At 36.7% G+C, this 19,070-nt stretch overlaps 1 protein-coding gene and 1 long non-coding RNA gene across 2 annotated transcripts in view; one reads left to right on the forward strand and one right to left on the reverse strand.

Annotated features, from left to right (window-relative positions):
* NTSR1 (neurotensin receptor 1) overlaps positions 1-19,070 on the forward strand; it is a 136,176-nt gene that overhangs the window by 97,133 nt on the left and 19,973 nt on the right. Inside the window, exon 2 of the mRNA XM_003757621.3 lies at positions 5,000-5,201. Within this exon, the coding sequence (XP_003757669.1) occupies positions 5,000-5,201 (202 nt within the window). The remainder of the gene's footprint in view (positions 1-4,999; positions 5,202-19,070) is intronic.
* LOC116421526 lies at positions 5,132-16,552 on the reverse strand. Its single transcript, XR_004231914.1, has 4 exons — positions 15,752-16,552; positions 8,372-8,446; positions 6,152-6,219; positions 5,132-5,213 (listed from the first exon to the last, which is right to left on the reverse strand). It is a non-coding gene; the product is annotated as an uncharacterized LOC116421526 (long non-coding RNA).

The following is a 19,070-nucleotide window of genomic DNA, read 5'->3' on the forward strand; positions in this document are numbered from 1 at the left end:
ATTTTTATTTTTGGTCTGTGTTTTCTTTTACAACATGACAAATCCAGAAATGTTTTGCATGACTGACTGTATATGTAAAATCCAGATCAAAGTGCTTGCTTTCTCAATGAAAGGGGGAAGAGAGGAGAGAAAAAGGAAAACAAGTTGGAACTTAAAATTTTAAAACCCATGTTCAAAATTATTTTTGGTGTGTAATTTAGGAAAAAAATGAATATTAAATTAAAAAAATAAACCTAGCTATTGAATCCAAGTTTCTAATTATTGCAATACAGATTAAGGAAATGGTCCTGTAGCTTTGTTAATCATTCAAAACATCTATAAGTAGCCACCATTTCAGAATTTTATACATACATAAAGCTATACAAGATATAATTCTTGTCTTTAAGGAGTTTGCATTCCATAGAAGAGGCACATGAGAGGCAAAGATTCACTTAAGAACAGTATTTCTTGAACTATTTCATCTTTTCCTAAGATTGAAGTATTGCACCATTGGAGTAGACCTCAGAGATCATCTAATACAAATTCTGCTGAGCCAGAGTTCTCTCTACAATATCCCTGATAAATAATCATTCAATTTAATTGGAAAATCTCCTAGATTAGTAAACTTTCCAAGTAATCCTGACAGCTCATTAGAAATTCTTCCCTAGACTGAGCTAAAAGCTGTGTCTTTTCAATGTCTAAGATTCCTAATTCTACCCTCTATGGCAAAGCAAAATTAAGTGTAAACCTTCCATACATTTTGCAAAGGAAGAAGCTATTGTTCAATCATTTTAGTCATGTCCTACTCTTCATGACTCCTATTTGGGGTTTTCTTAACAAAAATACTAAAGTAGTTTGTCATTTTCTTCTCCAATTCATTTTATCCTGTTTGATACAGGGTTAACTGACTTGCCCAGGATCCCACAGTTAGTAGTGTCTGAGGCCAGATTTTAATTCAGGAAGATGAGTCTTCTTGACTCCAGGCCCAGTGCTGTATTCAGTGTATTACCTAGTTGACCCCCCAAAAGTCAAAAAAAAGGAAAATGATATGTCCAAGGTCACAAAAAAGGTAGCAGAACCAAGTTTGAACATAGATCTTCTAACTCCAAATCCAACATTCTTTTTATTGTATTTTCCTATGGAGAGTTGTTTATTCTTTGAGGCATATATTATTTGGTAGGAAACACTAGAGACTTTGTTAAAAACTATTTTATTTTTCACATGCATTCATTATTTATATTTTTGTTTTTAGGATGATAGAATTTTTAAAGTTTTATTGTTAGCTTTTGTTTTTATGTCACAGTCATTTCTGAATATAATGTACATACATATACTTATAATTACTCTCCCACTGTATCATGAGCCCGGAGAGCACTCGGGGGGAAAATAACATACAAGTGAAATGGAATAATGCTTGTATCTGATTTATACACATCATTCTGCCATTAGAGTTCTCTACCTCTTCATTTCCTCATCTCTCCTCCAGGACTAATATTAGTCTAATTATATAGTGTTCAGTTTCATTACTTTATTCTTTTCATTTCCATTTCAATAAACATTGCACCTATTCTTTTCTTCACTCTAATCACTTCATTATATATCAATTTATACAAATCTTCCATGTTTCTCTGAATTCCTTCTATCCCAGTCCTTACTACCACATAAATGTTGCTGTGGCTATTTTGATTCATATGAGTTTTCTTTCTGTCTTTAACCTTTTTGAGTTATATATTGAGAAGTAGAATTTCTGAGTTTCATATAGTTTCAAATTGTTTTCCAGAATGGTTGGATCAATCACAGTTCCAGCAACAATATTAGCATGTTAGTGTGCCTTTCTTCCCACAACCAATGTTGTAACATTGACCGTTTCCATATTTTATCATCATTGATATGGCAATTTCACATTGTTGTTCATTCATTTCGGTCATGTCCAATTGTTCATGACCCTTTTGGAGGTTTTCTTGACAAAGATACTGAAGTAGTTTGCTATTTCATTCTCAGAAACTGAGGCAATTGGAGTTAATTGCCCAAAGTCACAATGAGTAAGTATCTGAGACTGAATTTGAATTCAAGTATTCCTGACTCTAAGTTTGACCCTCTGATTCACTGCACTAACTATCTGCCCAACATTTCAAATAATACTTACAGGCAAATACTATATTCTCACTCAAGTCTTCTCCAAACCCAGTGTTTGGTACCTAGTAAGTGCTTACAAAATGCTTTTTCCAGGCTAAATATTCCTAGGTCCTTCAAACATGTGGTAAGGTTTATGTGTCCTCAAAATCTAGATCACTTTCCTCTGCATATGTTCTAGCTTGTAATTGCCCTTCCTGAAATGTGGCATCTAGAATTGGATACAACCCTGCAGCTGTCATTTGACCAGATTTTACTATACTAAAACTATAATTGTGTGGCTCTTGAGACAATGCTTTTATTAAAGTTATATCATTTTTGTCATCATGTTGCACTGTTGACTCATTGCAATAAACCTTCAGATCTTTTTTTATACAGACCACTGTTTAAGCATTTTTTCCACTCCTGCACTCAGGGAGTTGATATTTTGAACCCAAGTGTAGGTTTTAATATTTATCTTCTTTAAATTTCATCTTATTAGTTTCAAACCATCATTTTAGCATGTTGAGAACTTTTTAGATATTGATTCTATTTTGCAAGTGCTTCTCATGCCAAAATGTCAAGTAATATTGACCTTACAGTCCATCAAAATAATTAAAATGACAAACTCAGTAACAGGTCTTGTTCCCTCTCATTGGAGCCTCTGAGCCAGTAAGTTAGAAAAAATTGAGATGAATCTGAATAATTGCACATTTGTCCTTCATACTTGTAGACACAAACTTTAGAAGTCTGAGTCCAAAGAAAACCAGTTCCAGAAAAGGGAAGCTATTGTTTTCTTCCATATCTAATGCAATGTTACTAAGTGGGGACAAGGGCAACAGTAAAGAGATGTAAGCACTAGTCTGAGTTTAAATTCATGAAAAATTATACAGATACAAATGCTCTCACAGTGAATTTATAAACCTAAAACCCAACTCAGAGACACCACGACTTCAGATAGCTTCTCCTAATTTAGCAAAAAGAATTTAGATCTGAAATTCAAAATACATGTTAAGAGCAATTCAGAAGAGAAAAAAATTTAGCAACTTATTTTTTTCCCCTGTCATGAGATTGCAAGCCATATGTACTTGGAAATAAAAAATGTCAAAATATTTTAGGAAGAAAAAAATCTTTTAAAAAAATCAAAGAACAGTTATAAAGCCACTTGAAGCCATTATCCACCTGCCTGTGGGAAATTATGTTAATATTTATTGAGGGCCAGCTGTGTGGGAGGTTGAGGAGAGAATAATAATTTTATTAATGATACTTCTTGCAGTATCTGTGAATATTATTCTTTCTTTATTTCCTTCAATGAATTATTTAATCCCATTGTATGCCCAGGCCAGGCAAGCCTCTGAAGGGGTAAGAGTTTACAACTGAATTGAATTGCTGAGAGAATATGTACACACTAGAGAAAAATGAATTAACAATCCCATGGTAACATTGCCATATTAAACACTGAAGTATACTGCAAGAGATCAGGGGAGGAAAAGAAAGAGTACTATAGCATGCAATGATTAGAGAGAGCTCCACAGAGGAAGGAGGCCATAAGCTGGACTCTGAAAGGCAGATAAATTTTATAGACATTGGAGGACAGCAAAGAATGCCATGAACAGAAGTGGGAGTTGAGACTATATAAAATGCATTAGTTCATTCAGTGGACAATAAGACCAATATGGCTGGAATGGGCTTTATATTGTAGCATGGGAGATGAAGAGGGGAAATACTGACAGTTGAAGCATTAAGGGGCCAGGCTTGCAGGAATTTGACTTCTAGGCTAAGGAATATAGACCTTAATCTACAGACAGAGAAGACTCATTAAAGATATTTCAATAAGGAAGACTCATGGGATCATCATTACAGAACCAGAAGAGACCTCAAAAGCCATCTATTTCAAATCCTTCATTTTGCAGATATGGAAATTGAAGACTACAAAAGTTCAGTAACTTGACCAAGATCAAACAAGTTATAAGCATCAGAAATGAAATATCTGTTTGAGAATGATTCATCTGGTTTGCAACTGGCTCTGCAGCATGGGGAACAGAGAATTGACAGTCGGGAAGAGCTGAGTTCAAATTCTAATTATAAATACTTATAAGTTATGTGAGGGGATCTTAAACTTTTTCCATTCGTGGCCCCTTTTCATCTAAGAAATTTTTGTGTGATCTCGGGAATACATATATAACAAACATTTAGTAATCATAAATCATATAAAATAGGTATATGAATATATAAATATAAATACAAATAGAAAATAAATAAAATAGGTATACAAATCAAACATTTACTGATAATAAATCATATAAAATAGCTATATTAATATATAAATATAAATAGAAAATAAATAAAATAGATATACAAATCAAACATTTACTGATAATAAATCATAAAATAGTTATATAAATATGTAAATACAAATATAAAATAAATATACAAATCAAACATTTGCTGATAATAAACATTTGTGATAAATAAATCACAAATAATTTTGTTACCCCTGTTTTCAGTTAAGAAACCCCATATTAGATCACTAACCACCACAGTGGCTGTGTGACCACTGGAAAATTATTTAATTTTTCAATGTTCCCAGTAGCTCTCCATGATTATTGTTTACAAATGAACTGAAGATCTGATCACCATCAGTGAAGAATTTCCATACCAGAAGTTTCTTAAATAGGTGATTTAAAAAGCCTAGATTCATTTTGGAGGTTCACCTCCAAAAATAACTAACAAACAAACCTGACAATCTCTGCAAGATAGACTGGAGGGGAGAGAAGCTGAAGATAAGGAAATCACTGAGGAAGTTTCAGGATAGTCATAAGATAAAGTACTGAGAGCTTTGTACAAGAGGATAAAATAAAGTACAGTTATTCCACTTTTTTTTTTTTTTTTTTTTTTGCTTCTACAGGTCAATGCATTCATCTCCTTCCTCTTCCCAATGGTGGTCATTTCAGTGCTGAATACCATCATTGCCGACCAGCTTACCATCATGTTCCACCAGGCAGCCCAGCAGAACCAGGTCTGTACGATTGGAGGGCAGCAGACCATGCTCAGTATGTCCATAGAACCCAGCCGTGTCCAAGCTCTAAAGCATGGAGTTCGAGTTTTGCGTAAGTATCCATCTATTCTCAGGGAAAGCAGAAAAGTATGTATTGAGGAGAGGTAAAGGGACCCAGGTGTTATTAGGGAAGATGTGCTTTCAGAACCTACCAAAAAGGACAGCTCATTTCTTGTGGTCAACTTAGTTCTACTGAACAAGAGTGTTTAAACTCCTGCCAATAAGAGCTGTGATAGATGCTGGGGATACAAAAATGAAAAATAACCTATTCTCAAGGAATTTACATGGGGGGAAAAGGGAGTGAGGAGATAAAACATGTAAACCAGTAAATTAAAAGTGCATACAAGTCACTAAAAATAACCTGAAGAGAGAGCTGTTAGGGTTAAGAAAAGCTTTCTAAGAAGGGTACCTAACCTGTGCTTTGAAGAAAGCTGGGGATTCTACAGGGCAGAAGCGAAAAGAGAAGGCTCCATTGCATAAAAGACACAGAAGGGGTAGAGAGAATGTTTAGACACAGAAAACAGGAGAAGGGCTTTGACTGGAACCAAAATCACGTGGAGCAGAATAAGATGAAGTAAGACTGGAAAGATAATTAGGTCATTTATAACCAGAATTAAAGGGTGAATCCCTAGAAACATATCTCTGTGTGCATGTGTATATGTGTGTATACACATATACATATATATGTATATATGTAAATTAACATATATGGTGCTTTAAGATTTATAAAGTGATTTACACGCATTATTTTATTTGATCCTTATAACAACTCATAAAGATAGATACTATTATTATACCTTTATTATACTTTACAGATGCACAAACTGAGATCTCCCTAATTTTAGGTCTAGCACTCTATCTACCTCACCACCTAACTGTCTCACATAATATTATACATAAATTCCTTATGTCATGCTCTTTTCAGCTTTATTCAAGGTCAGAAATATTGTGTGAATAACTAAAAGGGATAATGTAGTGTAGGGCAATGGAAAGTACAACCACCTTAAGAATCCAGAGTCCAGAGTTCTAATTCCATCTTTGCCAGGAGATCATAGGATTTAGATTTAGATCTTGAAGTGGAAGAGAAAAGAAATAAACATGTATTAAACACTTGCTATGTACCAGGCACTATTCTAAACTCTGTTTTTTTTTTAAATAATAGCTTTTTCTTTTTAAAATATAAGCCAAGATAGTCTTCAACATTAATCCTTGCAAAATCTTGTGTTCCCCAAATTTTCTCCTTCCCGCTACCCCTTGCCCTAGACAACAAGTAATCTAATATATGTTAAACATGTGCAATTCTTCTATACATATTTTCACACTTTGTGTGAATAATAAATTTGTGCTAAATTTGTTACATTTATGATTTCATTCAATCCTCACAACAGCCATGGGGATGGTAGGTGTTATTATTATCCCAATTTTACAGTTAAGGAAACTGAGACTATGACTTGTCCAAGAGCACACAGCTAGCAGGAGTCTGAGGCCATATTTAAACTCAGGTCTTCTTGATTCCAGGTTCAGTGTTCTGTGCACTATGGTATAACCTAGCTGCTCTATGGGACCTTAGAGGATAAATTTTAACTCCTTCATTTTATAGACCAAAAAAGTACCCAAAGTCACAAAAAAAAAAAAAAATGATACATTGGAAAGCATGCTGGATCTTAGTCAAATGACCCAGATTAAAATCCTTCCTCTCTACTTTGTTACCTATGTATAGCCTGTTCAAGTCCAACATGTATGCTATGACTTTTTTTTTTATCCATGGATAGATAATTCCTACAACCCCTTTCAGGTCCTTTTTTTTTTCCTATGTTGGTCTCCAAGTCTCAGCCTTATCCCTACTCCAAATCTCATATCTTATTTCTTAAAAACTTTCTCCCACTCATTCAAAAACTATTTAAGGACCTACTATGTGCTGGAGATAAAAAACAAAAAAATTGGAAAGTCCCTACCTTCAAGAAGCATAATAAAGGAGTTGACAAAAATAAAATAAAACACAAAAATGCATATGTGTGTAAGACATGTTTGTGTGTGTATACATATACATATAGGAATATGCAGAATATATGTAAAATGAATACCAGATAGTATGAAAAAGGAAGGGCACTAGCAACTAAGGGAGTGGTCAGAAAGGCTTTATGCAAGGGACACAAGTTAAGTTTCAAAGGAAAATGCAGATTCCAAGAAGCAGAGGTAAGGAGGAAGAATTGAAAGCATAAGGAAAAGTCAGTACAAAGATCCCATCTAAGTTGTCCTCTTGAAAAGGATCCTAAAGTTCTAATTCCTGCTAATGCAACAATGGCTGTTAAAGGTCCAAGTATGACCTTTCTCTTTGAGGGTACTTTCCTTCTGATTGAAAATTTTTGGAGATGAAAAACTTTCAAGATGAAAAAGAAATAAATCTTTAATAGCAGGAAAAGAGGGAGATCTTAGAAGCCTTTCTATAGTGCATGGGCTCTCAACAGAGCAGTTATATTCTATGACTGGTCATTGAGTTATTCCTCAGCAGAGCTGAGATGGTTTCAAAGTTTTGCTTAAATAAAATTATTGTCTATTTCTGGGGCTCCATTTTTTAAATCCTTCATTTCATCTAAATCATAGCTTATGGATATTGTTACTCACTTCTTCCCTTCTTGGTTTTAAATGAAGATATCTCCCCCTAAACTAATTCATAAGTGACATCATTGACATTAATCACTACAGACCAACTGGGACTCAACTAGAGAACAGAGAAGATCAGGGTATTCTCCAAAGCCCCCCACTAGTAATCCTTTCTTAAGCTTCTATACAGAATTAATCATAATGAATCATTTCAACCTCCGATTTCTGGCTGCTAAAGATTAAACCAAATTATTTTAGAATAAAAGCAGTTGCCTGTAGGGTCAGTGCCCCAGCCTGCCCAACCACCCAGTCCATTTCTCTACATCTGAAGGTAGCCAAGAAAAGGCTGGGAGGAGGACAAATTGGTTCCCTACCATGACATAAAAAGTGTAGAGATGTGGGAGACATCAAAAAATCAACAACATTCGAGTCCCCAAACTAGCCCACATTGCTTTCTTCTATAGTTCTCTCAAGTGATAATGATGTTGAAATCATTCATCTTCTGACTGGTTCTTGGAGAGAGAAAAAAATCAAAGTGAGCCAGGCAAAAGGTCTCGCATCTCTGGTCTAGACAGGATATCTAATTTCTGAGAAATTTCACACTGCCACAATACTTACAATCCATTCCAGTAGACACTTTTGGATGATAAGCCTCTTCACCTGAACTCAGTAATGACTTGAGCTCCAGGGAGCCTGTGGAAAAAATCAAGAATATTGGTTTTGTTTCCTATGCTAAATGGTCCAGGACTCCAAAGAGACTTAACAATCCATTTCAGCAGGGCAGGGATGAATGCTTGCAGTTTCTTCAGAATGGGAGAAAAGTAAATTCTATTGCTAAAATTCTCTCTCAGCCCACTGATTGGAACTGGATAATGAGTGTCTGGTTAATCAGTGAGGTTTAGCACTGAAGGCAATGTATTTAAGAGACTTGGGAGCTTTGGGAAGATTTATAGGGAAGGGATAAGGAAAGTATAATAGCTAACATTAATTTTTAACAGGAAGGAAGGGAGTGAGGGAGAGATGGAGAGAGAGAGAGAGAGAGAGAGAGAGAGAGAGAGAGAGAGAGAGAGAGAGAGAGAGAGAGAGAGAGAGATGAAGGAAAGGGGAAAGGAGAGGAAGGGAAAGGAGAGGGAGAGAGGGAAAGGGAAAGGGAGAGTGAGAAGGAAAAAGGGAAAGGGAGAGGGAAAAAGGGAAAGGGAGAGGGGAAAGAGAAAGGGAGAGGGAAAAGGGAAAAAGAAGAAAGGAAGCAAGGAAGAGAGGGAGGGAGGAAGAGAACAAAGGAATGAGAGAGCAAAAGAAAGAAGAAACAAGCATTTATTAAGTGCTTACTATATATGAGGCACTGGGGAAAGCACTTTATAAATATTATCTTATTTGATCTTCACAAAAACCCTGGAAAGGAGGCAATGTTTTATCATCTCCATTTTACAGTTGAAGAAACTAAGGTACACAGAGGTTAAACAACATGCCCCAAATCGCAAAGCTGGAGTCTGAAGTTGGATCTGAATTCAGGTTTTTCCAACTCCAGACCCAGAACCACTATATTTGCCCATAAAGATTGCCAAAATTAGAGTGAAGAGGAAGGAAAGAGGAAGGATAGGCATCATAATCAATATGGAAAGATTGCTAGATCTAGTGTCAGAGGACTTGGGTTCTAATCTCAGCTCTGCTGCTCACCACTGATGTGAACCTTAACCTTTCTAGTGATCCTCAATTTCCCTTATCTGTAAAATTAGGGAGTTAGGATGGATTACTTCTAAATGCCTTTCACTTCTAAATTGATAATACTGTGAAAGGGATATGTCTTACTATTGTTTCTCTTTTTTCAAGGTTGGCCAAAAAGCATAAAAATACACACAAATTAGTGAAGTACAGAGTGGTTTGGGTGGGTTTGGAGGTGGGGAGAACAGGAAAGTCTTTTATGCAGGAAAATTAATATTTGGGCACCATCCTGAAAGAAGAGAGAAGCTCTATGAGGTCTTACCTTCTAATCATGGAGAATAGCCAGTAGGAAAGGCCTTATAAGACCCTGGAACTTGCCAAAGAAAAGATTCTGAGGCATCCAGAGATATAATATTGAAGGTTTAAAGGACCTCAGCGATAATCTCCATTTCTAGATCAATCAATACTTAAGTGGGAATCCCCTCTACAACAATCCTAACAACTGGTCCTCTGGTCTCTCTTTGGAATCAATCCTCCAATATTCTGTCCATTTCTGGATAACTCTAACTAGGTTAGAGTTCTTTTTTGGGTGTGTATGAGGGTTTTCATATTCTTTTTAAAATAATATTTATTTTTCCAAATACATACAAAATAGTTTTCAACATTCACCTTTGCATAATCTTGTGTTCCAAATTTTTCTCCCTCTCTCCCCACTTCACCTCCCCCTTCCCCTGTACAATAAGCAATCTAATATAGGTTAAACATGTGCAATTCTTCTAAACATATCTCCATATTCAACATACTTTGCAAGAAAAAATCAGATCAAAAAGGGGGGTAAAGAAAGAAAAAAATCAAGCAAATAAACAAGAACAATAAAAAAGTGAAAATACTATGCTTTGATCCACATTCAATCTCCACAGTTCTCTCTCTGGATGCAGGTGGCTCTTTCCACCCTGAGATTATTGGAATTGTCTTGAATCACCTCACTGTTGAAAAGAGCCAAGTCCATCACAGTTCATTATCACATAATCTTGTCACTGTGCACAATGTTCTCTTGGTTCTGCCCATTTCACTCAGCATCAGTTCATGTAAGTCTTTCCAGGCTTTTCTGAAATCAGCCTGCTTAGTATTTCTTATAGAACAGTAATATTCCATTACATTCATATACCATAATTTATTTAGCCATTCCCCAACTTATGGGTATCCACTGAGTTTCTAGTTTCTCGCCACTACAAAAAGGGCTGCCACAAACATTTTTGTACAAGGAAATCCTTTTCCCTCTTTTATGATATCTTTGGAATACAGATCCTAACTAGGCCTATTCTATAAAAGCACCCCAAAATTGAAAACAAATTGGTAAGACCTCCAAAAATTCACTAGTGGCAGCAACCTTTTCTGGGAGTAAAAAAAAAAAAAAAAGTCAATGAAAGCTAGGCAAGAATTTGGATCTCTTCCTAGCTCTGCCATTTTATTATAAGTGAATCCGAAATTTGGTCCTGAAAAGACAGAAGAAGCAGTGATTACAATTTGCTTTCAGCTAAGGAAACAGGGAAAATAAAAAGAAATTAAGTCTATAACTCCAGAGAGTGCCTAATCTTTTCTAAGGAAGCTGCAAATTGCTTGTCTTGTCTTAACTCATGCTGTCGGTAGAATGAATGAAAATGATACTTTCACTTTGTGGCTTAGATGGGAATGGTAGCAGGTAGAACAAAACCAAAGCAGTCAGACAAAACTTTTCTATTCAGCACATACTGATATATCCACAACCCTGAGTGACTGGTTTTAATTTCATAGCCCTGGAAGTGAAGGTAGGTGGAGGATAGGATTGAGTCCTGAAAAAAATAAATATCAGAAAAGAAAAGGTACAGAAATATTTCTGAAATGGACAGTTTGGGAATTTTCTTTGTTTTCTATGCATATTTTTCATGAGGATTTTGTTTTTCCTTTTTTTTCCCAATAGAAGGAAATAAGGGGGAGAAAAAAATTTCTATTAGCTGAAAAAAAATTAAATAAAAAAAAAAGTAATGGCAAAGAAAATGGCAATGTCAGTCATTCCAGTGTTATTTATAGCTCTTGCCCCTTGGTCAGGATCCACTTGTCCTTCCTTCTACCATGGAAGTGTTCTCCATAACACAGCCTGGGGGAAAATCTGTCTGTTCCCCCACAGGCACCAGTCTTCCCAACAAACTATTGCAGATGGATTTCCAAGTGAATAGAAACAAGAAAGTCCCCGTCTGTCTATCATCCCCTCCACCTATCTGTCTCCTTGACAACCAAGATCAGGTACCGTGGGAGGTCCCTGATAAAACAAGAAGCATGAGGTCCTAAGGGAAGGTGTTTTTCTCCCTGCACCTCCTGCAACCCCAAAGTCACTGTTCTCACTAGCGAGGAAATGCATGGTGACAATTAGACAACTGATGGATAAATTTGGACTTTTAGATTTCTAGGTGAGCACTTCCAGATGCCAAACAGGAGCAGAGAAAAGGATAATTCATACATTTTAATTTAGGTTCTTTTTACTCTTCAGTTGTCACTTCTGCTCCCACTAGTCCCCCATTGTCACTGCATGAATATGGCCAGCCACAAACAAACACAAGCTCCCGGACCTTATTTAAGGAGGAAAGGCTTTGTATACAGCCTTAGCTCTGTCTTGCATCTGCCATCTGAGGACTAGCCTAGCACAGTGCAACAGGCTGGATACAGAGGAAATCACAGACTTTGAAGTGTGAAAGTGTTGCCAACTGTCATCACTTAGCCTGGCGTGATGGCAGCCTGTAATCTCAGTTTCTGAGGAAGTTAAGGCTGGTGGGATTCCTGAGCTCGGGAGCTCTGAGCTGCAGGGGCTAAACCAATCCACTGCTGGGTACCAATAAGATGAGTCCTTGGGAAGAGGGGGCCACCAGGAGGGGCAAACTAGCCCAAGCCATGTGAAAGTGAGTCAAAGCAGCTCTGTCAATTAGTGGATGGGGCTGGTGTGTAGCACCAGCACTTCCAGCCTGGGTTAGATTGTGAGATCCCTTCACCCTTTAAAAAAACAACAATATAATCATTGTTTGAATCAAATTCTTCTGACTTCATTAGAATTATTTATGTAAGTAATAAAATGGTAATATTTTGAATTTCCACAAAAATATATGCAATCATGTGTGTGGACATTATTTATGTGTTATATATTATATATTTATATGCATGTCTATATGTCTATATATTATAAGTATATATGCATTATGCTTATATATGCACTAAATGTGTATATGCATATGTATGTGTACTTTACAACATAAGCATAAATAGGATCCTGCTAGGATAAATTCACTAGTTAATCTTCAAGCAACAATCTACTAGTTAGTTCCTATTCCCCTTCAACAGTAACAGCTCAAACTACTTTTTCATTTTTTGATTAAGGTACAACTTTTTCTTTCTCTTTCCCAAATGGTTGAATCTATATCAAGCCAAAGTTTCTAAACTATTTTCTTGTCACTCAATTGAACTTTGAATTGGAATTTGTTTAAACATTTTTTTAAAAGCTCTGACTACAACTCTCCAATTATATTAAACTCACTTGGATAAATTTACCAAGCAAATTCATGACAAACTATCTTGTTTAAAATGGGTGTCTTCCTTCAGCTCCGATAACTCATCTTGATATGGACCCAAACCTGAAGCCTAAATCAATAGAGAACCCTCTGTCACATCCTACTGAGCAGGAATAGCTTTAAGTCTGATTCTATTAATATCTTGTTGTGTAAAGAGTAGCTTTGCTCTGTCTAAATGGTTCCTCTCTAAGAGGTTGTAAAAGACCAAAATGTAAGAAGCTTTACTCTCTCTATAGGGTTCCTCACTAGTAGGCCATAATAGCCTGTTGTGTAAAGAAGTTTTGCTCTTTCTCATGGGTCTCCCACTGTTGTTTTTGTTGTTCAATCATTTTCATTCATGTCTGATTTTTCATGATCTGATTTGGGGTTTTCTTGGTAAAGATGCTGCAGTAGTTTACCATTTCCTTCTCCAGATCATTTGACAAATGAAGATAAATTGTTTGGACCAAAGTCCATCTAATAATTCAAGAAAAGGTTATAATTTGCACTAGTGGAAAGAATATCCAATGTGATCAAATCAAAAACTCTTCCATGTGTCTGAAGTTGCTCTGTCCAAGATTTACTAGCTATCTCTTAATTCCTGGCCCAATAGTCTTTTCTGAAACCTTATCTTATTTAATTTCTCTGTGACTTCTGGAATTTTTATCTATTCCTCCTGGATCTTCTTTTCTTCCTTGAATTTTATTACATCACTCTCTTTCCTGATTTTCCTCCTTCATGTCTAACCATTCCTCAGTCTCCTTAGCTTGATCAACATCCATCTCTCATCTCCCAATGATAGGGGTTCCTCCAGAATCTACCTGTTTCTGCTTCTTTCTCTACACTTTCTCTCTTGATGGTTTCATTATTTCCACCAGGAATTTGACTATCATCTCTATGTTAAAAAAAAAAAAAAAAACTACATTTCTCTCCAGTAGATATCTGTGCATATACATTTTTGTACGTAGACATGTGAATATCTACATATAAACATGTATTTATGCTGTATGATCAAACTTGAAATGAGAAGCATATAGACCTATATACATACATAATGCACATTTATATACATATGGATTATGCCCCCAAAGTCTTAGTAGAGTCTCTTCTTTCAAATTTGGTCAAATAGCATAAATATAGAGTGAATAAATAGAAACATATACAAAGTATGCATTTTAAGCTTACTAAAGTTTAAAGCTACACTAAGACTTTACGTATGTATGTATTCCTAATCTATCTCTTGTATTCCATTCCCACATTGCTAATTGCCCATAACATATCCTAGAAATACCTTAAACTCAACACGTTCATTACTGAACTCATCTTACCCTCTAAACCTAGCCTTCTTCCAAACTTACTTATTTCTCTTGAAGCCATCACCATTTTCCCAATGATCCAGATTGACAATCTCAGAATCTCTCTTTATTCTTCCCTCCTCCTCACCCTCTATAGTCAGACAGTTGGTTCACTGAATCAGCTTCCTCAGCATCTCTCTTTTCTACTTTTCCTTCCTGTCACGGCCACAAGCTTTTATCACTTCACTCCTGCATTATGGGGGTAGCCTCCAAATTGATCTCCCTGCTTCTGATCTCTCCCCTTCCCAATGTGTTTACCAGACAACTACTAAAATTAACTTCTTAAGATAAATCAAGTCTTCTAGAAAATCTACAGTGGTTACAATTGACTCTAGGATAAAATTTGAGTTCCAATCTACCTTTTCAAATGCATTTCATACAACTTTCCAATGTTCATTCTATACTGGAGTCAAATTGTACTACTGACTCTCCCCTAGACTCAACATTCTACAACTTGTCTCTGTCAATGGAAGTAGACATATTGCTACCTTCATTCCATGTTATTCTAGTCCTTGACCAACCATGTTTCATAAGGTAAGTACATCCAACCAGCAATCACTAAAGTTCCTCTGCTTTGGGACCAATGAGGAGACTCCTTCTAGAGCCCAGCTTTAGACACTCAACACAATTTGGAAAACAGTATTTAGGAATCTGGTCTCCATTGTCATTACCATGGGTTCTTTGGCAATAATGTCATGTGAATACATAGGCTGTTTCCCAATTCAATAACGCATTCACCTAGCAGTATGCTAGAACCAGCCCTAAGAAGCTCAGATTTAATTATTCAGGTGTGAATATATATATATATATATATATATATATATATATATCTCAGAAACTGGAAAAAACTACAATCAGGATTTCATTGATTGTCCAAACTTCAAGAAGTAATGGAGGAAAAAATGTTAGTAATATAGATTAAACTTTAAAGTATGCTGTCAGTACATTTATTTTTTCAGTCCATTGTTAAATGTTTGAGGATTCTCCTGCCCCTACTTCTAAGAATCACTAGTTTCTTTTAAAGCTTAACCCAGGTATCACCTTCCTCACAAAATTTTCCTGATCTTTCATAGCCAATTACAAGTGTTCTTTCTCCCTCTTTAAATTATCTTATATTTACTTAATTGTATACATGTTTTATTCCACACCCTCAAAAAAAAAAAAAAAGTAAGGTCCATGAGGGCAGGAAATATATGTACTTAACAAATGTCCCATTAGATTGGGTTTTGAAATAATTGATGCATAGATCTTTAGGCCAGCTGAGTTATAGTTTGTTGCCTAATTACTAAAAACTTCCCCCAAAAAAGCCTCAAGCAAGAAGGGAGGGAAGTCTGCCCACCAACATGTGCATTGAATGGCTCTACTTGCCAAAGGTCAGGTAGGACAGAAGGTTATAACAAACTCACCTGAATGACTGCTAGTCCCACTCCATAGTCCATACTGAATGGGATTCATTCCACAAATCCCTAAACAAGCGCTCAGACAGTACAACCTGTCCGTATTCTGAAGGCTCCAGATCACTTTTCTCCCTGTAGAGGAATGCAGGAATACAAGACAACTGCATTTTCCTTTTATCAGAATCAATGGGCATCATCAACTGTCCATTGTACTCAGTCACTGCGGCCCCTTTGAGCCAGGCCTTCTTCATACCCAGTCCCTGCCTGGCTCCCACCTAGCTTGGAGAATGCTCTGTTGTTGGGGCTCAGCCTATGCTTTTGTGCTTCTCCTGTCCCTGCCAGTATGTTCAACATTTGAATTAGATCCATTTATTTCCCTGTTGGTCACTTGCCCAGAAACTAATCACACGCAAGTAATGAACAGAAATTGCTCCAAAATACACAGAACAGGTTCATTCTTTGCTCCCATGGGCCTCTGTTCCCTGTCATTTTTCTGACAGTTTCAGCTTCATTTTCTTCTCTCCCAACTACTGGAGAAAAGCCCATCAGTGCATCTGGTCTTAAACAGGTTTCCATGTCTTTTTAAGTGCATTCAGGAGACTAAAAGCGATCCCATTAATGCAACAGACATTTAGAGGAAGAAAATCTACTCAAATAGCCTAATTAAAAGCGTCTCCATTGTCTGAAAACAGACCCTCTCAGGGAGTTGGAGTTGTAATCTTGGATCATTCTTTGGTGAGAAAGGAAGATACTTTTATAGACATGGCACCATTCAGAAAGAAGTACTTGTGTCAATGTTGCCAAATTATCTGTGCATATATTCTGAAAATAAAAAGCTTTATAAATAAATAAATAAGCTAAAAATTAAAATTAAAAAAAAAAGAAATCCTTGTAACCACTGTTTGTAATAATTGAATCACAGAGGGGAAGAGACCTCAAAGATCTTTAGTCCATCCCTTTATAAAACATAAACCCATCTTCCATATCCAGTTTCTTCTTGAAAGCTCTCAGTTAATACACAGAGAACTCACTATTACTGCAGCAACCTTCTGCTTTAAATTCTTGCCCTAAAACTGATCATACTGATTAGTGAGTGCAAAACCACCTAATTCCAGTCTTTGCCCTACTTCCTATTCATCCCACTATATATTCCAAGTTCCAATTTGTTCTATCACTGTGGATGTAGCCACCTCTCCAAACTCTTTATCAATTTGCTCTGGAAAAAGTAAGCAACTCAAATACTACCATTGCTTCTAGAAAGGATATAATAATCGTCACTTCTGGCTCCATTCATAATTCTTGTGACTTTTTAGACCATATCTCCTTGACCTGAACTCCTTCCTTCCCACCATTCCATTATGTGCTATCTCCCTTCTTTAGAAAGTACCTTGAGACCAGGGACTCTCATTTTTGTATTTGTATCCAGAATATCTAACACATAATAGGTAGTTAATAGATTTTTTAAATTCATTTCTTTACTCACTATTGGACAGCTCTCATAGTTAGAAATTTTCTTTATTTTAAGCAGAAATGTGTCTCTCTCTTACATTCATTCACTGGTATTAAGTTCTGTTCTCTGGGGCCAAGTAGAACAAATCTAATCTGTCTTCTTGGTACCATCAGGAGAACCTATAAAGGGTTCCCTATAAGTTAAATGACCTAGCCCTAATGGATCATCTGTATTGTGGGAGTCCTTATTTTCCTCAAAATGGAACATTTTCAGGTTTTGACCAAGTTTCTGAAGTTGGGGCCCAGACAAATCTAAACATAATGTATGCTCAAACTTAGACTGGCTATATGATGAGAATGTCTTTTTGAATCCCAAACCAAAACCACCTTCTGCCCTACTGATTTTCATGATCCATTTATAGTCCATTCACTTTTGTGACTTCATTCATACCTGTTGTTGATCTCAAAATAGGAGAGATTCCCTCTCAGTCAAGAAAGAGGGAAAATGATCATACCTCAAGAGAAAAAGCTTCAGCTCTTTACTGTTTAGAATAATTTGGCCCCACCAAGTCCAAGGAACAGAGGAAACACATAGAAGTCATTGCCCAGTAGATTTCCCCAGGGATGTTGTACACATCTGGAGAAACAAAATATTTACTCCAAAGTGGTAATTGTAAGCCTGAGCAGCTTCTAAAATAGTTAATATAAGATCATTCAGGTGTTTCTAATTTCCCTGTAGAGCCTTTATCTCTCCTGCTGTCCCATGGTTCTTCCCTGCAGTCTGGCTGCAGTCATTGCTTCCATACAACAGAAAGTACACAATATAGTAGACCACCGTGCATATTGTGATAGGAAATCAGGAAATCATCTGGTCTAAACTATCCCACCCTCATCTCCACTTTCCCCAGTAGAATCCTGTGTTCCCCTATTTTGTTTAAAATTCCCACCACAGTGGTCAGTAATGGTTCAGACAACAAAGGTTGAGTCATGGTCTCCAGAATCCTTTCTCATTAGTATATTAGTGGAGATTGATCAGATTAGCCAAATCCTTCCTTGGGCTCTTTGAGGCTGATAAATAAGCCTAGGAATTTTTTCAGGTGGCACTCCCTTGATGATTCAGATTTCTACACTCTCTTTAATCTCTCCACAGATATAACTATATCCTTTTCTCATTTTCCTCCCTCCGCTGCAATCCAAACCACTCAACCACCACTGCTAACTCATCCCCAGTCAAGAAATCGATTCCTGTCCCCATCCTCTCATGGGAAACTGCTTGGGTTTACAGAGTTGTGCTGCACCCTCTGTGTGCAGTCATGGAAAACATTACCACATACCCCAGGTAGCTCTGGCATCTACAGAAAACCATTTCCACCCTGTGGGTCATCAAGATAGATTTTAAACATAAAAAAAGTCATCAGTGGAATTCATCCAGAGAGAGCTGAGCAGCTGCTGTTCTAAATCTGCCTGATGGAGTGAGAAACAGTGGGTGTGTCATTCACAGGAGGAGTTACAAGTCATTTATGATCCAGTTTCACCAGGCAGACAATTACAGAGAAAGTCAGAGAGACAGAGACAGACAGACAGAGACAGAGAAAAAGGATGGAGGAGAGAGAGGAAGAGTGGGAGGAGAAAAGGGAAGAGACACAGAGAGAGGAAGAGACAGAGACACAAAGAGACAGACAGAGAGATACAGAGACAGATACAGAGAAAGACCAGACAGAGAGAGAGAGACAGACAAAGAAAAAGGATTGGGAGGAATAGAGGAGGTGTGGGAAGAAAAAAAGAGAGAGACAGAGAGGGACAGACAGAGAGAGAGGGACAGAGACAGAGACAGATTAAACCTTCCCACCTCTTATATCTCTCACAAAAGTCCATAGTC

The sequence above is a fragment of the Sarcophilus harrisii genome, chromosome 2 (genome assembly GCF_902635505.1).
Source record: "Sarcophilus harrisii chromosome 2, mSarHar1.11, whole genome shotgun sequence".
Lineage (NCBI taxonomy): Eukaryota > Metazoa > Chordata > Mammalia > Dasyuromorphia > Dasyuridae > Sarcophilus > Sarcophilus harrisii.